We start from the raw sequence: 22,625 nt of genomic DNA, 5'->3' as shown, positions 1-22,625 counted from the left end.
AATAAGTGACCCAGACAGTGAACACTGGTTAGCACTGTGTGACCCAGACAGTGAACACTGGTTAGCACTGCGTGACCCAGAGAGTGAACACTGGTTAGCACTGTGTGACCCAGAGAGTGAACACTGGTTAGCACTGTGTGACCCAGACAGTGAACACTGGTTAGCACTGTGTGACCCAGATAGTGAACACTGGTTAGCACTGTGTGACCCAGACAGTGAACACTGGTTAGCAATAAGTGACCCAGACAGTGAACATTGGTTAGCACTGTGTGACCCAGACAGTGAACACTGGTTAGCACTGCGTGACCCAGAGAGTGAACACTGGTTAGCACTGTGTGACCCAGACTGTGAACACTGGTTAGCACTGTGTGACCCAGATAGTGAACACTGGTTAGCAATGAGTGACCCAGACAGTGAACACTGGTTAGCACTGTGTGACCCAGACAGTGAACACTGGTTAGCACTGTGTGACCCAGATAGTGAACACTGGTTAGCACTGCATGACCCAGACAGTGAACACTGGTTAGCACTGTGTGACCCAGTGAACACTGGTTAGCACCGCATGTCCCAAACAATGAACATTAGTTAACACAGTGTAACCCAGACAGTGAACACTGGCTAGTATTGCATGTCCCAGATAGTGAACATTAGTTAGCACATTGAACACTGGATGGCACTACATGACCCAGACATTGAACACTGATTAGCACTGACATAGAAGGTAAATGTTAGTGAACACAATGATGGGTTAAACACTTGTAAAAGGTAACATTTGCAGGGGTTTTGGGAAAGAGACAGGGTGTGCAGGGGACTAAATGAACCGAGTTTCCCATTCTGCACTGCTAGATTCTGTGACTTGTTATGAACTGATTTTTTTTTTGAACATTTGTCCATTGCAAATATCTTGTCATTACGGCAGTCAAACCAATTTGAAAGGAAATTAAATGAGGTGGATGGAACTACACAGAATGGATTGAATCTACCCTGTATATACATATACACACACATACAAACACACACATATATGAGGCAGACTGTCGTTTCACATTTTGTATGATGCACCATTACATTCATTTTTATAGCCAATTGCTCAAATAAATGTAGCGTCAAGTTCTTCAGATAAAAACTATTTGGAAAGAATGTGGGGGTTAAAAGCTTGATCGAGCAGTCCAGGGGCTCCTCTGTCATTCCAGTGACTGGATCAAATATGAAGAGACTTTGAACTGTATTAGACTGAAAGCTGAACTGGTACAATTCAGCATTCTGGTAGCGAGAGGCTTGAAAGCTGAGGAGCTGACTGAATTTACCGCATCAGTGGGCCGATCTGTTTATATTCCAACCCATTACAGCCTCATCCATATGCAGGCCTTCGGTATTTGATGACTGTCTGTACTTTATTGGACAGGTTCAATGATTACAGTTAAAGGGACTCTGAGAATAGTGCATTAGTCTGAAATCCAGGAGATGGATGAGCCAGCCCTTCAAGACGCAATCAGTGTCAAGCTCACAATATCCTATTTCTGGCACAGTTTCTTTTACAAAAGGAACTCCCCACCTTCAGTTACTAAAGGACAACTGCTCTGAATTTAACAGTGTGCAGCTTCTTAAAGACAATTAAGTGATTGCAAGCAGGGTGTGTGTGGGGTTGGGGGGGGGGGGGGGGTTTGGCAAACAATTCGCAGCTTTTTATCAAATGCTTCACATAAATTCTGTCAGTCACATAGTCAATGACAGCTTGACAAAGTTAATTTTACATTTGTTGCTAATTTATAATGAACCTCATAGCAGTCTGTGCACAGGTATCTCTCAGCAAAACGTGGCTAGCTTCCTTCACCTGAAAAGGTTGGGGAGGGATCTAACAGGTATGGTTATAATTATAGGTGATTCTGCAAAGATAGATGCATATATCCTATTTTCACTAGCGGGAAAATCTGTAGCAAAGGGGACGTAAGATCCGAGCTGAGCCATTTAAAAGTGCAACTGGGAAACCTCTTCTACTCTCTCCTCTTTCATCTGAGCAGAGCCCATCACATTTCTAGCGGGCTCCCTGGACTTTAAACGCTTTCTCTCCCCAGAGACACTGCCAGAGCTACTGAGTTCCTCCAGCACTTTCTGTTGCCGTCTCAGATCCCCAACACTCGGAGTTATTCATTTCATAACCTTCCTACCATTTTTAAGTTCCTGCGAAGAGTCACGCTCTATTTGGAATATTAACCCGGCTTATTTCGCTGCCAACACTTCCCAGCACTTGTTGTTTTTTTTATTTCAGATCATCGGTATTTCATTTTTGTTATCAGTCAATTATGGTTTGGGCGTAGTTTTAAAGCACAGAGAGTAAGTGCAGATAAATGAAATTGAGGTGATCAGCTCGGATCTGATAGAATAGTGGAATAATATGAAAGACCTGAATGACTTTTTACTCCTATGTGGGACCTGGCTCTGATAATGGAGACAGTAGAAACCCTGGCCACACATACATCCCTATGGCCTTCAATTATCCATTGAAATCTGGTCTCTTATTGAGACTGAGGATGGATCCCACGGTAAGTATGAGAGATCCCTACACTGTGGAAGCAGACCATTTGGTCTATTGAGTCCACACTGACCCTACGAGGAGTATTCCAGCCAGACCTTACCCCTTATCCCTGTATTTCCCGTGGCTAAACCACCGACCTGCACATCCCTGGACACTATGAGCAATTTAGCACGGCCGACCCACCTAACTTGCACATCTTTGGACTGGGGGAGGAAACTGGAGTATTCGGAGGAAACCCACACAGAGACTGGGAGAATGTGCAAACTCCACACAGACAGTCGCCTGAGGCTGGAATCGAACCCAGGTCCCTGGGGCTGTGAGGCAACAGTGCTAACCACTAATGCACCATACTGCCTTCCATGCCCTTCATGATTTATAAACCTCTTTATGGGTCACCCCTCAGCTTCCGACACTCCAGGGGAGAAAAGCCCCAACCTCTGCTTATAACTCAAACCCTCCAGTCCTGGCAAGATCCTTGTCAACTTTTTCTGCACCTCTCCTAGTTTAACAACATCTTTCCTGCAGCAGGGTGACCAGAATTGTTACGCAGTATTCCAAAAGTCACATAGAACTCTCCTGGTTTTTGTATTACTGTGTCAACGAACAGATTCCTGGTGGAAGTGCTCTGAGCTCAGGTGGTCATGGAGATGTACAGCATTAAAACAGACCCTCCGGTCCAACCCATCCATACTGAACCAGATATCCTCACCTAATCTAGTCCCATTTGCCAGCACTTGGCCCGTTATCCCTCTAAACTCTTCCAATTCATGTACCCTTCCAGATGCCTTTTAAATGCTGCAATTGTATCAGCCACCACCACATCCTCTGGCAGCTCATTCCATACACGCACCACCCTCTGATTTCCCTACCCTGGGGAAAAGACCTTGTCTATTCATCCTACCCATGCCCCTTCATGATTTTATAAACCTCAACCTCCGATGCTCCGGGGAGAATAGCCCCAGCCTACTCAGCCTCTCCTTATAGCCCAAACCCTCCAACCCCAGCAACATCCTGGAAATCTTTACTAAACCCTTTCAACCGCATCTTTCCCATAGCGGCAGGGAGACCAGAACTGAACGTAGTTTTCCAAAAGTGGTCTAACCAATGTACTGTACAGCTGCAACATGACCTCCCAACTCCTAAACTCAATACTCTGACTGATAAAGCATACCAAAACGCCTTCTTCACTATCCTATCTATCTGTTACTCCAGTGTCAGGGAACTGTGAACCTGCACGCCAAGGTCTCTCTGGCAACTCTTCCCAGGAGCCTACCATTAAATGTATAAATCCTGCCCTGATTTGCCTTTTCAAAATGCAACATCAGATGGATTGCATTTGGTCAGCTGACTGCAAGCAAAGTCATTCTTGAGGTAATGTATCCCCACAAGGACGGAGCAAGAACAATCTCATACTTGTAGGAGACAACATTTATCTGCAGGAACTGCGATACACTTGTCTGTTCTGACATTATACCGGTGGGGGGTGGGGGGTTTCTTTTGAGTAGCCATTCTACACATCAGCATTGTTTGAGTAGCCATTCTGCACATGAGCATTGTACAGCCAGATGCCCGGGGACAGTTCTCACTCACTAATTGTCTGGCCTGGGTCCAAAGTTTTGAATTAATCGGATTTTATTTTCCTTCATCGACATGCTGTGAGGTGGCAGCAGAAGATGAGTGTCAGGTTGGCAAACTGAGCTAACATTTACAAGTTCCTGTTGCAAAATAATGCTGGGGTCGAAATAAATCCGTTAGTCACAGGGAGCAGAGATAATTACGCCAATGACTCCTGAATGGTACTGGAGGGCTTTTTGATCTCTAACATCTCCCGGTTCTTAACACTCTTTCCACATACCATTTCTTCCCCCGCCCTCCACTGAGGCTGTTGGCAGTGCAGCTCAAATGGCAGGCAACGTTGTGGGGCTGGACAAGTCATTTGGTAATACTGGATTAGTGGTGCTGGAAGAGCACAGCAGTTCAGGCAGCATCCAACGAGCAGCGATTTTTCGCTGCTCGTTGGATGCTGCCTGAACTGCTGTGCTCTTCCAGCACCACTAATCCAGTATTTGGTTTTCAGCATCTGCAATCATTGTTTTTACCTTAAGTCATTTGGTAAGTCAGAGTTCAAGTTCTGTGTTGGAGAATGAGAATTTAGCTTCAACGTTGCCATCTCTCGACTTCTGTTTGTCAGAAAAGAACCTGCAGTGCTCCTGTGAAGGCATGAGCAGTTCACTGACATTCTTTTTATTAAGGGAAGGAAGCCCACAGGGACTGGATGGGACGAATGGCCTCTCTCTGGATACTCGAACGACTCTACAACCTGGCCGGCCAAGCGTGACCCCAGTCACCCACCAGGATACTCGAATCCCAGCCACCCGTGTGCACCAAGAGGAATGAGAGGGGATCTTATAGAAACCTATAAAATTATGACAGGGATAGATAAGACTGAGGCAAGCACATTGTTTCCTCTGGTATGAGGGACTCGGACTAGGGGACATAGCTTCAAGATGAGCGGGAGTAGGTTTAGGACAGAGATGAGGAGGAACTGCTTTTCCCAGAGAGAAGTGAGTCTATGGAATTCTCTGCCCAAGGAAGCAGTAGAGGCAGCTTCATTAAACATATTCAAGACACAGTTGGATGGATTTTTACATGGTAGGGGAATGAAGGGTTAGGGGGATAAGTGGGAGGAGCAGAGACAATGGATAGATCGGCCATGATCTTAATGAATGGCAGAACAGGCTCAACGGGCCAAATGGCCTATGCCTGCTTCTATTACTATGAAATAAACCCATGAAAGGTCCCTCACCAACTCCTTTGACCAGGCCACAGGTTGGGTAACACCATGGCAACCTTGCCAGGGATGCCCCCAAGAATGAGACGTTGCATCGGCTTATTCTGTTCCTGGTGTGCAAACAGCTGGTGTTACACAGTCTGAACTGGGGGCGGGGGTGCAGGGGGCACGGCTGGACTGGGCAGTCACTGGATGCCAGTGGCAATGTGCCTGTGACAGTGCCACAAGGGCTGACATCCAGCCTCACCCTTTGATGGTTCCAAAAGGGCAGCGCTGCAAGAGGGAACGGGGGATTATGGAAAAGATTGCTTTGAGCATGAGCACTACCACCTCATTTGTTCCCCCCCTCCCCCCGATGTTACCAGTACGACCCAGTGCAAACTAAGTCTGTCGGTGAACTGTCACACACATTTCCAGTTCTCAGCTTGCTTACGGCCAAATCCCAGCAGGCTATGCACCACTTACAGAAGCTTCAGGAAGTGCTGCATGCCGACAATGATTCACATGCAGCAATATCGTTCCGAGGCAGTGACAGCCCGTGTGGTGCTTCATGGGTCACTTTAAAAGTAACATTTTGCACGAATTTCTGCAGAGGCCATTTGCTCGGCTGTCCTTCAATTCAAACTGCACGGTTTTTGCTAATTGCAAAGCTTCTTTATTCCCTGCGCTTCAATACGCAGAGAGGAGAAAGGTTGGAAATGCTGGGATTAGGAGAGGTGCACGGATAATATGGAAAGTGGGGGAGATGCGGGAGGGAGCTATGGGAGGAGATATGGGGGTGGCGGGTTACAGATGGTGGGGATTATATGGAGGGTGACATGGAAATGGACAGGTGAGGGAGCATAAGCACAGTTGGGGAAATAGATGGATGTATGTGGGGAGGATATGGATATGTGTAGCAAGGATATGGACAGGTGAGGGGAGGATATGGACAGGTGTGGGGAGGATATGGACAGGTGGGGGGAGGATATGGATATGTGTAGCAAGGATATGGACAGGTGAGGGGAGGATATGGAAAGGTGGGGGGAGGATATGGACAGGTGAGGGGAGGATATGGACAGGTGAGGGGAGGATATGGACAGGTGTGGGGAGGATATGGACAGGTGGGGGGAGGATATGGACAGGTGTGGGGAGGATATGGACAGGTGTGGGGAGGATATGGACAGGTGGGGGGAGGATATGGAAAGGTGGGGGGAGGATATGGAAAGGTGAGGGGAGGATATGGAAAGGTGGGGGGAGGATATGGACAGGTGAGGGGAGGATATGGACAGGTGGGGGGAGGATATGGACAGGTGGGGGGAGGATATGGACAGGTGTGGGGAGGATATGGACAGGTGAGGGGAGGATATGGAAAGGTGAGGGGAGGATATAGACAGGTGAGGGGAGGATATAGACAGGTGAGGGGAGGATATAGACAGGTGGGGGGAGGATATGGACAGGTGGGGGGAGGATATGGATGGGGGAAGGGAGGAAATGGACAGGTGAGGGGAGGATATGGACAGGTGAGGGGAGGATATGGAAAGGTGTGAGGAGGATATAGACAGGTGAGGGGAGGATATGGACAAGTGGGGGAGGATATGGAAAGGTGTGGGGAGGATATGGACAGGTGAGGGGAGGATATGGACAGGTGAGGGGAGGATATGGACAGGTGAGGGGAGGATATGGACAAGTGGGGGAGGATATGGACAGATGAGGGGAGGATATGGACAGGTGGGGGAGGATATGGACAGGTGGGGGGAAGATATGGACAGGTGGGGGAGGATATGGATAGGTGAGGGGAGGATATGGATGGGGGAAGGGCATGGACAGGTGTGATAGGGTATCGATGTAAAAGACAAAAGACTTAACAACCATCAAGGTTTGTTAAATATATCATTTTACTCGCATGACACTGTAATCTTTTGCGATAAGTTCTGCATCTTCTGGTCCTCTTCCACAACACCTGATGAAGGAGCAGCACTCCGAAAACTAGTGCTTCCAAATAAACCTGTTGGACTACAACCCGGTGTTGTGTGATTTTTAACATTGTGACGTTGCAAGTCCTCACTGCAGGCACATGCCTGTAACTTGCACTGACTGCAGACAAGATCAAATTCAGGCCCATTCACTCCAAGCAGCTCAGCCGGAGGGGGGTGGCAGGTATTCGCCTCGACTCTCGGTCAAGTGAGCGGAGCCTATTGGAGAGGGGGGTTTGAGAGAGGAGCATCAGTTGTGAGCCGAAGGGTGTGTGCTGAAAGGGACACTCTGGGATAGGGTAGTTCGGAGATGGGCAGAGCGTGGGGGTGAGGGTGGAGATGTGGTGGGTGGGAGCATGCAGCCTCAGACTTGGAATAGCAGACAAATAAACCTGAAAAGGAAACAACGTGAACCATCTCCTATTGCTCAGAGAAGTCAATAAGTGGCAGCAATCTGCAGAGCATTTTGCAATAAATGCCATTTGAAATAGCCATCTCTGTCTGAGTGCCATTAGTAACACCACCAGATAGTGCTCAAATTAAGAAATGTAATTACCTTTTTTTTGGTCCAGACCAGCACTGTTAGAGGAAAAGCAGCTGAAATTAGACACTAATAAATCCTGAGGGAGCAATAATACCTGTATTTTTAGAGCTAAGTGCTACCTTTTAAAAGAACATTTATTTTCCAAACAATATTAGTTCATTTTAAAAGGCAGTTCAGTTCAAATGTTGAATAAAATGTAGCCTTCTTTTCAAAAAGTAAATCTATATTCCCTAAAGGAATTTACTTGTTAATGCCGTGTCAGATGAAAGGACAGGGAGTTGGAGGGGGGGAACTGAGTGAAATAATTCTCATCATCGATACCAATGCTTTTTAAACCATGTAAAGCCGTTAGTGTCACAATTCATTTATTGATCTATTCCTCAGCTCAACGCTAAAGAGAATGTACTGCATGTGTGGTGTAACTTTCAGATTAATGGGGCGCATCACATCCAAATAAACCCCAAATGATCAAATTTTAAACTCCCCGTTGTGTTCGGAATAGCTGAAAAATTGCTCTCAGTACAGAATGGGAAGAGCAAGATATGGGGGGGGAAATGGAGGGGGATGGAGCAGGATAGGATGGGAACAGAGGGGAGTGAAGCTGGGAATGGAGGGGACTGTTGGTGGGAATGAACGGGGATGGAGTGGGAATGCAAGGGGACAGAATAGGATTGGAGAGGGATGGAGAAAGTTTGCGAATGGAGGGGTGGCAATGAAAGGAGATGGGCTGATGGGAATGCTGGGTGATGGAGCTTGGGAAAGGATTGGAACACTCAATGCTCCGACTGGAATCTCTGGAGATGCTGCCACTTCCTATGCAGGTACCAAAAAAGAAGCAGAAATCTATTATTCAGGCCCTCAGACCTGCCTCACCATTCAATAAGATTGTAGCTGACTCCTTGGTGTTTGAAATTCCACATTTCCCACCCTCTCCCAATAATCCTGGATATTCACAAACATCCACTTCCAGACAGAGAGCTCCAAATTCACAACAACCCTCTGACAAGACAGAAAATAAACTCCTTTTCTCTATCCTATTTTTAAACGACTCGTCTCAAGATTACTCATCCTTCCCAGATCCACCTTGTCAAGTCCCATTCAACACATTTCCAGTTTTAACCAGGTCATCGCTGGCATTTCTAAACTCCAGTGCAAACAAGCTCAGCCTGTCCAACCTACCCTGGTAAGACAACGCAATCATTCCAGGTTTCAATCTCACTCTCCTCCTCTGACTCACACAGGCAGAGATGGATGGAAGCAATGGCAAAGATGAGCTTCACTTCATCTCATCAGGGGGTTATGCAGATTTAGCAGAAGATCAGCAAACACAGCAGATACAATTCTGGTTTGTAACAGACTGTGCAGATAAGCTACCCCATCTATATCCAGACTTCCAGCTCCATTGACTTGAATGATGTGTAACATATGCAGTTTCTGGAATGGGAACCACTTTGAAACACTGGCCATTCACTAGCCTACCCTGGGTCTTTCTGAGATGTTCAGACCCCTATCCCTGCACACTGTGGGACCACTAATGTGCCCCTATACCGCAGGCACTCGGTAAATAATGTTTAAAATAAACACAGAGGTATTGACGTTCACTGTTTATAAGCAAATTCCTAGAGGCAGCTCATATATACAGGCAAACTTAACAATGCTGCTTATTATCAAGGCCATCGTATCGCACAATAAAAGAAAAAATCAGCTTCCAAAAGGAGTAGGAGAAAGTGGGAACTTGCAGATAGAGTCAGAGAGATGTACAGCGCGGAAACAGACCCTTCGGTCCAACTTGTCCATGCCAACCAGATACCCCAACCCAATCTAGTCCCATTTAACAGCACTGACCCATATCCCTCTAAACCCTTCCAAATAAACCTGTTGGACTAATACCCAGTGTAGTATGATTTTCAACTTTGTGACATTGTAAGTCTGCGCTATAGGTACATGCTCAGGTGTATTCATATAACCCATCCAAATGCCTTTTAAATGCTGTCATTGTACCAGCCCCCACCACTTCCTCTGGCAGCTCATTCCATACACGCACCACCCTCTGGGTGAAAAAGTTGCCCCTTGGGACCCTTTTAAATTTTTCCCTTCTCACCTTAAACCTACGCCCTCTAGTTCTGGACTCCTCCACTCCAGGGGGAAAAAAAACCTTGTCTGTTGACCCTATCCATGCTCCCTCATGATTTTACAAACCTCTACAAGGTCACCCCTCAGTCTCTGGCGGCCCAGGGCAACCAGCCTGCTGGAGATCAGAGTCCAGAAGAGTGGTGCTGGAAAAGCACAGCAGGTCAGGCAGCATCTAAGGAGGAGGAGAGTCGATGTTGCGGGCATAAGGAAAGGAGTACCAATACACCCAAGATTTCCAGCAGTATATTTAAAGCAGATGTATACTTTTTTTTACCTGGGCTCCGTTAGCTGACTGCTGAGTGCTAAATCCTGCAGGTGGCACTGAATAGCAAATGCCCATTTAAATTCACAAGAGTCTCAAGTGTTGGTGATCACAATGAAATAATAAACAAGCTTTATCTAGAAATTAAAGAAAAGAAACACAAAAGAACTGCATATGCTGGAAATCAGGAACAAAAACACAAACTGTTGGGGAAACTCAGCAGGTCTGGCAGCATCTGTGGGAAGAAATCAGTTAACATTCCGGGTTCAGTGACCCTTCTTTCAGAACAGCTTTAGCTAAATCCTTAAAGATTCCCCCCTTCCTCCCCCCCCACCACCCCACAAAGTGAAGATTGTGTCCACCCTCCACCTCACCCAGTGCTTCCCAGTTGCCCACCCCAGTTTTATTTTATAGGAGGGCCCTTTTATTTAAACCTGACACTGCCGCCCTCATCAACCTGGACACCCCGCGCTGGCCACTGCATCCACCTGGACACCCCGCGCTGGCCACTGCATCCACCTGGACACCCCGCGCTGGCCACTGCATCTACCTGGACACCCCGCGCTGGCCTATTACCTGCCCTCGACCTCTTCATTTCCAATTGCCGCAGGGACATTAACCGCCTCAACCTGTCTACCTCCCTCCCCCACTCTAACCTCTCACCCTCACAACGCCAGCCCTCCAATCCCTCTGCTCCAATCCCTCTGCTCCAATCCCAACCTCACCATTAAGCCAGCGGATAAAGGGGGCGCAGTGGTAGTCTGGCGCACTGACCTCTACACCGCTGAAGCCAAACGTCAACTCGAGGACATCTCTTCCTACTGCCCCCTCGACCATGACCCCACCCCCCCATCACCAAACCATCATCTCCCAGACCATACAGAACCTCACCACCTCAGGAGATCTCCCACCCACGGCTTCCAACCTCATATCCCCACACTGCCCGGTTCTACCTCCTTCCCAAGGTCCACAAGCCTGACCACTCTGGCCGACACATTGTCTCAGCATGCTCCTGCCCCACCGAACTCATCTCTACCTACCTCGACACCGTCCTATCCCCCCAGTCCAGGAACTCCCCACATACGTTCGAGACACCACCCACGCCCTCCACCTCCTCCAAGACTTCCGTTTCCCTGGCCCCCAATGCCTCATCTTCACCATGGATATCCAACCCCTCTACACCTCCATCCACCATGACCAGGGCCTCCAAGCCCTCCATTTTTTCCTCTCCCAATGTCCCCAACAGTACCCTTCCACCGACACTCTCATTCGTTAGGCCAAACTGGTCCTCACCCTTAACAATTTCTCCTTCGAATCCTCCCACTTCATCCAGACCAAAGGGGTAGCCATGGGCACACGTATGGGCCCCAGCTATGCCTGTCTCTTTGTTGGCTACGTAGAACAGTCCATCTTCCGTAATTACACCAGCACCACTCCCCACCTCTTCCTTCGCTACATTGATGACTGCATTGGCGCCACCTCGTGCTCCTGCGAGGAGGTTGAGCAATTCATCAACTTAACCAATACATTCCACCCTGACATTAAATTTACCTGGACCATCTATGACACCTCCCTCCCCTTCCTGGACCTCTCCATCTCCAGTAATGATGACCAACTGGACACTGACATTTTTTACAAACCCACCGACTCCCACAGCTACCTGGGTTACACCTCTTCCCACCCTACCCCTTGCAAAAATACCATCCCGTATTCCCAATTCCTCCACCTCCGCCGGATCTGTTCCCAGGAGGACCAGTTCCACCACAGAACACACCAGATGGCCTTGTTCTTTAGAGACCGCAATTTCCCTTCCCACGTGGTTAAAGATGCCCTCCAACGCATCTCGTCCACATTCCACACCTCCGCCCTCAGACCCCACCCCTCCAACCGTAACAAGGACAGAACGCCCCGTTGCTCACCTTCCATCCTACTAACCTTCGCATAAACCAAATTATCCGCTGACATTTCCGCCACCTCCAAAAAGACCCCACCACCAGGGATATATTTCCCCCCCCACCCCTTTCCGCCTTCTGCAAAGACCGTTCCCTCCGTGACTACCTGGTCAGGTCCATGCCCACAACCCACCTTCCGCAAAGACCGCTCCCTCCGTGACTACCTGGTCAGGTCCATGCCCACAACCCACCTTCCTTTCCTGGCACCCTCCCCTGCCACCGCAGGAACTGCAAAACCCATGCCCACACCTCCTCCCTCACCTCTATCCAAGGCCCTAAAGGAGCCTTCCACATCCATCAAAGTTTTACTTGCACATCCGCTAATATAATTTATTGTATCTGTTGCTCCCGATGCGGTCTCCTCTACATTGGGGAGACTGGACGCCTCCTAGCAGAGCGCTTTAGGGAACATCTCCGGGACACCTGCACCAATCAACCACACTGCCCCGTGGCCCAACGTTTCAACTCCCCCTCCCACTCTGCCGAGGACATGGAGGTCCTGGGCCTCCTTCACCGCCGCTCCCTCACTACCAGACACCTGGAGGAAGATCGCCTCATCTTCCGCCTCGGAACACTTCAACCCCAGGGCATCAATGTGGACTTCAACAGTTTCCTCATTTCCCCTGCCCCCACCTCACCCTAGTTCCAAACTTCCAGCTCAGCACTGTCCCCATGACTTGTCCGGACTTGTCCTACCTGCCTATCTCCTTTTCCACCTATCCACTCCACCCTCCCCTGACCTATCACCTTCATCCCCTCCCCCACTCACCCATTGTACTCTATGCTACTTTCTCCCCACCCCCCTCTAGCTTATCTCTCCACCCTTCAGGCTCTCTGCCTGTATTCCTGATGAAGGGCTTTCGCTTCTCCTCGGATGCTGCCTGAATTGCTGTGCTCTTCCAGAAACTGCCACCCTCATCATTGACCGTGAAAGGCAAACGGCTTTCTGGATTCTGTTGCTTGGGGGAGCGATTGGATTTGCCAGTCTGTCAGAGGGAGGGGGTGAAGCTTGATAACTGGCAGCTCTGGGCCAGTGTAACTAAGAGAGAAGCGTTTGTTTGCTGTGACCTGTAGTTGCACACAACTCAAAAAGGGTCAGTGAGGACAAATCACCACGTTCCCAAATAAGTGGGTCACTGGATTGTTGTTTAAATAGCCAGGGTTATGGGGGTGGAAGGGGGGGGTGGAGATGGAAAAAATGGAAACCCAAACCGAGCTGTTTTCCGTGGCGGTTGATTCAGCATTTAAACTCTGTACTGGGACTTACCGTCGGGCTGGTTGTAGGGCGCACAACACACACAAGTTGGACAGCGGCTGAGAAAGCTGCTCTTGCCTTGTAGTACTGGGACCTGAAGTGCACAAGGTCTAACACGAAGCCAAAACAGTGTGTGAAGAAAAGCATTGTCACCTTAAATCCCCTCCTCCTTTGAGCTGGAGGCAGACATCAAAGGGGCGAGCGACCAGCGGCAGACTGAGGATAATTTTGAACGGCAGCAGAGTTAAGTGGAGCTTTGCAAGTCGATATAAAATGCTCAAGAGTTCTTGCAGCAAGGAACTGACCAATCAGAGAGGCAGCAACGTTATCCTCAAGAGCCAGAGGGAGCCAATAAAAAAGAGCTCTCCCCACCTTCCTTTACCATCTCTGTCTCTCTCTCTCTCACACACAGATACCCCCTGATGTGTTATCCAAGTAGAGACACATTGATGACCCATTCTTCAAAACCACTGTCCTTCCTGTTTGGAAAGTGTAAGCACAGCGTTAAAGACCTTGAAAAAAAACACTTAACTCTGTGACCTTTCTTCTTGTTTTTAGCGGGAACTGAACTTCAATTTCTATTTTTTTTTAACGAAACTGATTTCCTATTGCGGTTCAGCGTTGGGACAGGACTGTCACAGCTCTGCACTGACACCCATTCCAGGTTCAGCCAGGAATCCAGTCCGGAACCATGAACTCTTTCTGCTGGGGTTTGTAGGAGTATCAGGGAGTTACAGTCAGGGTCATGGGGAGAGTTACAGTCAGGGTCTGGGGGAGAGTTACAGTTAGGGTCTGGGGGAGAGTTACAGTCAGGGTCATGGGGAGAGTTACAGACAGGGTCTGTGGGGACAGTTACAGTCAGGGTCATGGGGAGAGTTACAGTCAAGGTTGGGGGGAGAGTTACAGTCAGGGTCATGGGGAGAGTTACAGACAGGGTCTGGTGGAGAGTTACAGTCAGGGTCATGGGGAGAGTTACAGGCAGGGTTGGGGGGAGAGTTACAGTCAGGGTCATGGGGAGAGTTACAGTCAAGGTTGGGGGGAGAGTTACAGTCAGGGTCATGGGGAGAGTTACAGACAGGGTCTGGTGGAGAGTTACAGTCAGGGTCATGGGGAGAGTTACAGTCAGGGTCTGGTGGAGAGTTACAATCAGGGTCAGGGGAGAGTTACAGGCAGGATCAGGGGAGAGATACCGTCAGGGTCTGGTGGAGAGTTACAGTCAGGGTCAGGAGAGAGTTACAATCAGGTCCAGGAGAGTTACAGACAGGGTCAGGGAAGAGTTACAGACAGGGTCAGGGGAGAGTTACAGTCAGAGCCGGGGAGAGTTACAGTCAGGTCAGGGGAGAGATACAGTCAGGGTCGGGGGAGAGTTACAGTCAGGGTCAGGGGAGAGTTACAGTCAGGGCCAGGGGAGAGTTACAGTCAGGGCCAGGGGGAGACTTACAGTCAGGGTCAAGGGGAGAATTACAGTCAGGGTCTGGTGGAGATTTACAGTCAGGATCGGGGGAGAGTTACTGTCAGGGTTGGGGAGAGTTACAGTCAGGGTCGGGGGAGAGTTACTGTCAGGGTTGGGGAGAGTTACAGTCAGGGTCAGGGGGAGAGTTACAGTCAGGTCAGGGGAGAGTTACAAACAGGGTCAGGGGAGAGTTACAGTCAGGGCCAGGGGGAGACTTACAGTCAGGGTCAAGGGGAGAATTACAGTCAGGGTCTGGTGGAGAGTTACAAACAGGGTCAGGGGAGAGTTACAGTCAGGGCCAGGGGGAGAGTTACAGTCAGGGTCAGGGGAGAGTTACAGTCAGGGAAGAGATACAGTCAGGGTCAGGGGAGAGTTACAGTCACGGGGAGAGTTACAGTCAGGTTCAGGGGAGACAAACAGTCAGGGTCGGGGGAGAGTTACAGTCAGGGGGAGAGTTACAGTCAGGTTCAAGAGAGACATACAGTCAGGGTCGGGGGGGAGTTACAATCAGGGTCTGGGGGAGAGTTACAGTCAGGGTCAGGAGAGAGTTACAGTCGGGGGAGAGTTACAGTCAGGTTCAGGGGAGACATACAGTCAGGTGTCTGGTGGAGAGTTACAGTCAGGGTCAGGGGGAGAGTTACAGTCAGGGTCTGGTGGAGAGTTACAGTCAGGGTCAGGGAAGAGTTACAGTCGGGGGAGAGTTACAATCAGGGTCTGGTGGAGAATTACAGTCGGGGAGAGTTACAGTCAGGGTCAGGGGAGAGTTACAGTCAGGGTCAAGTGAAGAGTTACAGTCAGGGTTGGGGGGAGTTACAGACAGGGCTGAAAATGTGTTGCTGGAAAAGCGCAGCAGGTCAGGCAGCATCCATGGAACAGGAGAATCGACGTTTCGGGCATCAGCCTTTCTTCAGGATTCCTGAAGAAGGGCTGATGGCCGAAACGTCGAATCTCCTGTTCCTTGGATGCTGCCTGACCTGCTGTGCTTTTCCAGCAACACATTTTCAGCTCTGATCTCCAGCATCTGCAGTCCTCACTTTCTCCTCGAAGAGTTACAGACAGGGTCAGGGGAAAGTTACAGGTAGGGTCGGAGAAGAGTTACAGTCAGGGTCAGGGGAGAGTTACAGTCAGGGTCAGGGGAGAGTTACAGCCAGGATCAGGGAGAGATGTACAGTCAGGGTCTGGGGGGAGAGTTACAGTCAGAGTCAGGGGGAGCATTACAGTCAGGGTCTAGGGGAGTTACAGTCAGGGTAAGGGGTAGAGTTACAGTCAGAGTCAGGGGGAGAGTTACAGTCAGGGTCAGGGGGAGAGTTACAGTCTGGGTCAGGGGGAGAGTTACAGTCAAGGTCAGGGGGAGAGTTATAGTCAGGATCAGGGGGAGCGTTACAGTCAGGGTCAGGGGGAAGTTACAGTCAGGGTCTGGGGAGAGTAACAGTCAGGGTCAGGGGAGAGTTACAGTCAGGGTCAGCGAGAGTTACAAAGAGGGTTGGGGAGAGTTATAGTCAGGGTCTAGTGTAGAGTTACAGTCAGGGTCAGGGGGAGAGTTACAGTCAGGGTTGGGGAGAGTTATTGAGAGGGTCAGGGGAAAGTTACGGTCAGGGGAAAGTTACAATCAGGGTCAGGGGAGAGTTATACTCAGGGTCAGGGGGAGAGTTACAGTCAGGGTCTGGTGGAGAGTTACAGTCAGGGTCAGGGGGAGAGTTACAGTCAGGTTCAGGGGAGAGTTAAAGTCAGGGTCAGGGGGAGAGTTACAGTCAGGTTCAGGGGAGAGTTAAAGTCAGGGTCAGGGGGAGAGTTACAGTCAGGGTCAGGGGGAGAGTTACAGGCAGAGTGACAATTACAGGCAGGATTAAGGGGGAGATAATACAGGCATGATCAGGGGAGATATACAGGCAGGGTTATGGTGAAACTTACAGTCATGGTCACAGATACAGTTTGTGTTCTGGGGTTCAGTTAGGGGCTGGTTAGTATTAACAAAGGAATACACCAGAAAGTGGGGTGTTTTGAGTGCAGTTGAGGAAGTGAGAGATCTAGAAACGCACTTCCACAGGTCCCTGTTGACAGTGGGGCAAGTAGATAAGGTGGTCACTGAGATACTTCACTGGGATTGGAACTGAATACAAGAGCTGGGATGTAATGCTCCAAGTATACAGGACACTGTTTAGTACAGATCTGGTCACCACATTACAGAAAGGATGTTCAGAGATGAAGCACAAAGGAGATTTACAAGAGTGATGGTAAAAGCTTGAAAACTGCAGCTCTGAGGCAAGGTTGGATAGACTTGGGTTGTTTTCAATAAAACAGAGGGAGCTAATGATTGACTGAATAGAAGAGTACAAAGTTCTGAGGGACCTCTTAGACAGGAGAGGTCACATACCGGGGACATAGGTTTAAGGCGAGTTTTGGAAGGTTTGGAGGGAACACAAGGAAAAAAGTTTAACCTAGAGAGTGAAGGTATCTGGGATTCATTGTCCAGTTTGAGGGAAAAACCCTCAAACTCATTTAAAAGGAACCTGGGTGTGAAATACTATACCTGCAAACCGTGGGCCATTGGATGGAACGTGGGATTACAATGGACGGCTAGTTTCTTCAGCTGGTGCAGACTTCCAAGACTTGAATGGCCTCTTTCTGTGCTGGAACGTTTCTATGGCTGTAGTAAGTTCATGGTTCTGGTGAGAGTTTGGGTTAGGGTTAGGTATGGAGATGAAGGCAGGAGAGTGGCGAGCTCTCTTTCAATTGTATTTGCATTTTTTTTGACTCATGGGCACCTGTACTTTTGCTTGATTCAAGTTTTCAGATTTATTTACGTCTTACTTCATTCAAAATTGCCCTTTTTTTTAACGAATTGTTTTTCATATTTCAGGGAGGGAGTTTGGCCATAGGGTTGCTTTGCCTTTTATTTGAGAGCCTGTTAGGTCTAGGTTTAGGAATATAAGTTGGATTCTGATGAGGGGCTTATGCCAGAAACACCGCCTCTCCTGCTCCTCGGATGTTGCCTGACCTGCCGTGCTTTTCCAACACCACACTGACTCTCCAGCATCTGCAGTCCTCACTTTCTCCCAACTGTTGGATTCTGGAAGGAGACACGGATTGTGAGTTTTATTATTTTCTAGCAAGTAGTGGAGATTAGGTCCAGCTACTGGTCAGGGTCGAGGTTAGTCGAGATGAGCGTTGTGGATAGGCTCTGGCATAGTTGTTAAGCTTAGGTTAAACAGTGAGGTCACAGTAATTCGGTCAAGTTGAAACTTATGGTTTGGATTAGTGTTGAATTAGGGGTCAGATTCCGGTTGGGGTTAGAGTTGGCATCAGGGTAACGGTTAGTGTCAGATGCCAATTGGAGGTGGCACAATAGCAATGGGACACTGATTCCCTGACGTGCACTGCTTATTAAATTGGGGAGGATTTCTACAAGAGCACCCTTCAGAAAGGACACAGATGGCACCATCGTGTTCTAGTGATGTCCAATAGCATTCCTCATGGACAAAAGTCAAGAACTGATCCAGCACTTGCATGCTTTTGAGCGAATGGGAACCCAACATTATTTATTGAGCACTCAGGCTGACCCACAATCCAAGCACTCGCCCCATGTCATCCAAACCCCAGCCTCTTAACCTGGTTCTGCACATTGATCCCACTTGGCACATATCTCTTATTTACGGAGACTTTGTGAATTTAAGACCATCCTCAAACAACATCATTCTCTAAATGTGCAGGGGTGGGGGTGCGGGGAAGAGGGGGGGGGTCCGTTCTTCTGTATAAACAAAAAATAAACCCGAAGAACTGCAAACCAGAAACAAAATCATAAGTTGCTGGAAAAGCTCAGCAAGTGTGGTAGCATCCGTGGAGAGAAATCAGAGCTAATGTTTTGGGTCCATTGATTCTTCTTCAGAATTAACTGTATCTAGGAAAAGGTTGATATTTATGGTAAAAATGGGGTGGGGCGCAGGGAAGAGTAGATGAAAGGTGAAGATGGAGACTAGAGAGACACAAACCAATTGGACAGACAAAGGAAAGAGTAAAGGTCAGCCTGGGAGAACCAATAGCTGCTCATAGGGACCATTAGTAGCTGACAATGGGTTGGCTGTGGGAGCAGCCCATATGATGACAAGGATGGAGTAAGGACATGGGAAAAGGTGCCCAGGCCCCAAAATTGTTGAATTCAATATTGAGTCCAGCAGATTACAGGTTCCCCAAGTGGAAAATGAGACAGTGTTTTCCCAGTTTCACTGGAGCACTGCAGCAAGCCTGAGACAGAGATGTTGGCCAGGGATTACGGGAGTGTGTTGAAGTGACAGGCAACAGGAAGCTCAGGGTCATTTCTGCGGACAGAACACAGATGTTGTGCAAAGCCTGTATCTGCCTCTGTTCCCTCTCTCTTTGACAGGAGCCTTCCTTTCTCCCCCTCTTTCCTGGTGTTTAGGCCCATTCCAGTTTCACTATAATTAGCAATCAGGAAAAATCTTTATGAATGAATTTACAAAGTGGCTACGCTAACACAATTCTAACACCACCTGCCAGACTCTGATACTGCTTCGTTATGTGCTAATAATAGACTGAACAAATTGCCAGCAGCTGGCATCACTGAATCAACTGCACTGCTTAAACAATTCAAACAACACATTCCCATTATTTTGCTTTGTGGCTGTGTAAGGTATGCTCAACTGTGTTCCAATCAACATCAACAAATGCAATTTTACATAGGTTGAAGTAGCACTGAAGTAGTGAGGACAAAAACTATCTTCCTATTGCCTGCATCATCTTCATGCTTAAACAGAACATTAGTGTGAATGGAGCTCACTGTCAAAGTTTGAACAACACAAAGGCTATAATGTCTTAATGGAAACCAAATCACTGCAGCCCTGCTGACTAGAACTGTCTGCTTACAAGGAGCCAACCTCTAGCGAAACCATTAACTTGGCTGAAAACGACAAAGGGGAGAGAAAATGCTGTATAATTGAACCTGAATTACAAATAACTCACGTGGCACAATGTACTATACTTCACTGACTCATCAAACAAAATAGACTTCCCAACACCTTAAAACCCTCTTTTGTCAGCACTGTTTCTGCTAACATCTTTTCAGTAGCTAACAATGGGATAGTGATCAATGACATACATTCAGCACAGTTTTAAGTAAATGGTTTGGACACATTATGACCCTCCTAAGGTGGGTGGGACTTGAACCTGGACCTTCTGGCTCAAAGGTAGGGGCACTACCACTGTGCCGCAAGAGCCTGGTCAACAAGTTTCATCTAGTGTGGAAATGATATTGTGGAATCATCTTTCCTACTGGTTTATGAGGGGAGGGGGGAACAGAAATAGGCAGCCGCTGAATTCAGGTGGTGAAAGTGCTTTTGTTTTAGCCCTGAACCATAACAGGCAGGACATCCTGTAATTCAGTTCCTGGCTAGCAAAGAAACCTCTCACACTACTGGGAGTTAAAGTCTAGGTAGATGAAGAATAATGTCTCAGTTGAAGAGAAGTGATTGGCAGATCTCTGCAACATTGCAGAAATTAGCCTAGACTGAGACGGAGAGCTGAATTCTCATGCTTTTTCACTGACACTTATGAACTCAAGGTTACAAGGGCTCAGATGTCACCAGGGAGAGGGGGTAATTACAGTGCATTATCTAAGCTACTTCCCAGAATGGATAGTGACCCTAAGGAACAGTGCACTTTTTGACAAATGATCATAATAAACAGTCAGTGGGCACAATACAAGCTGAGAGGTGGAATTGCTCACTGGTTTTAAGTTTCACTACACAAAAATCAGGAGGTAAACTTGAGTAATTTTTTTTACATTGACAAATTGCCCTGGTGTCTGGTTTTCTTCTCATTGCTGCAAGTTACCACACAACCGAAGTTTGTTTTAGCTTGTTAAATCCTTGTTAAGGCTCCTATTGTGGCAATTGAAGCAACCACTCACTTCAACAGCAGTAGGGAAGAACAGCAAGAGAGATTAGGGATGCGACCTGGGGGAGCTGCCCTCTGCCGCAGACGCCAGTTGTGCTGTGGGAGACAGAGCAAACTGAGAATTATGTGGGAACTCGATCTGGGGTGGGGGTTGTGCTTCACTAGGATACTAATCAGACAGGTCGCGGTCTCCCAAGGCCAGACCTAGAGGCACTGATGTATATTAGCAGAAGCAGTGAAAGTCACTGTGATCCAGACTGTTCCAGCCAATGCGAAACCAGAATGCCACATAGTTACTCCATCTTGCAAGTGACGTATGTCCACAGCATCAATGGAGGTATTAGCTGCAGCACAGGGCAGCAACACTAGCTGCAGAGATTTCTTCTTCTCTTTAATGGTTCCTGGAAATGTGGGCATTCAACATTTTCTGCCCATCCCCAATTGCCCTTGCACCAAGTGTTGGCAATTAAAAGGCAACCGTATTGCTGCGGGGTCTGTAGACCCACACCAGTCAAGGATGGCAGATTTCCTTCCCTGAAGGACATGAGTGAACCAGATGACTTAATCTGAGGGTCCCTACACTGTAGCTTGTTGGGCGTGGAGGGTTTAACCTCACATGGTGCAGGAACCGAACTCAGTGTTGGCGTCACTCTGCATTGCTAACCGGCTCTCCAGACGACCAATAAAAACCGATGGCCTTAATATGATAACAAATTATCTATTTTAGTGAGGACAATGAAAATAGCTCCTCTACATTTCTTCCAAATAGTCCCATAAGATTGTTTCTGGACACCAGAGCTGACAACAGTTTGTACGGTGACCCAGCCCACACCCTGTCTAAGTTTCCCAGAGGGCAGTGACTCCGGTGCTGTTCCGCACTTCAAAATGAGATGACCTTAAAACTGGACTCTGCTCCTCCACTGCATATCTTCTCCAGATTATTAAAGTGCGACTTCTCCTGTGAAGATAACAAATGTAAGTATTAGTTGCATCTGACCCCGTGACAGATGTTGGAATATAATTCCCACAATTGAATCGTTGCCATAGCAGTGCATCCTTTAACGCTATATCGTTATCTATCATACAGGTCTACTTTATACACTTTGCTATTCGTGGACAAGTTATTAACTTGTTAGCCCTTCATTGTTAGCCCTTTTCTCAATACTCCAGTATGCTACCGATCAAATATTTGTGCATCGTTCCTTAAATAATATAAGGACTGGGCGTATAAAGAAAACCCCAGAAAACACAGGTGCTGAGCAGTTAAAGGGGGGGGGGGGGGAATAATGAGAAGCAGGAGACTGAAGGCAAAGAAAAAATTTAATGAAACGTTCTCTCAAAAATGAGGGTGAAGGCAATAGCTCCCTCCGATGGTAGGATGGATCACACAGTACTGTGAGAAGGGTTCAGCAGAGACAAAGTCATACAACATAGAAACAGACCTTTCAGCCCATCATGTCTATGCTGACCAACAAACGCCAACCTATACCAATTGCATTTACCTGCACTTGGTCTGTAACCTACTCTGCCCTGGCATTTTAACTGTTTGTCCAGATGCTTCTTAAATGTTGCAATAGTACCTGTCTCCACCACCACCTCAGATAGCACGTTCCATATTTTTACCACTGTCTGGGTGAAACTTCTTTTTCCCTCAGATCTCCTGTAAACCATGCCTTAAACATTTGCGCTCTGGTCTTAGACACATCTCCCATGGGAGAAAAGATTCTCACAAACTACTCTGTCTAAACCTTCCATAATTCTGTATAACTCAATCAGATCCCCCCTCACGTTCCTCTGCTCTAGGGAAAACAAACCCAGTCTATCTGTCTCTCCT

General features: G+C 48.0%; 1 protein-coding gene across 3 annotated transcripts in view; it reads right to left on the bottom strand.

Moving 5' to 3' along the window:
• Nucleotides 1–13,666, bottom strand: part of LOC140486042 (seven in absentia homolog 3-like) — a 48,826-nt gene extending 35,160 nt beyond the window's left edge. For all 3 annotated transcript variants that reach the window (XR_011962512.1, XM_072584625.1, XM_072584626.1), the window contains exon 1: nt 13,441–13,666. Coding sequence is in view for 2 of the 3 variants with exons in the window: in XM_072584625.1 (XP_072440726.1) it covers nt 13,441–13,575 (135 nt within the window). In the remaining variant the exon portion in view is untranslated. The remainder of the gene's footprint in view (nt 1–13,440) is intronic.
• Nucleotides 13,667–22,625: the final 8,959 nt, after the last annotated feature.

This window comes from Chiloscyllium punctatum, chromosome 15 (genome assembly GCF_047496795.1).
Source record: "Chiloscyllium punctatum isolate Juve2018m chromosome 15, sChiPun1.3, whole genome shotgun sequence".
Classification (NCBI taxonomy): Eukaryota; Metazoa; Chordata; class Chondrichthyes; order Orectolobiformes; family Hemiscylliidae; genus Chiloscyllium; species Chiloscyllium punctatum.
This window is presented reverse-complemented; position numbering and strand designations above follow the sequence as displayed.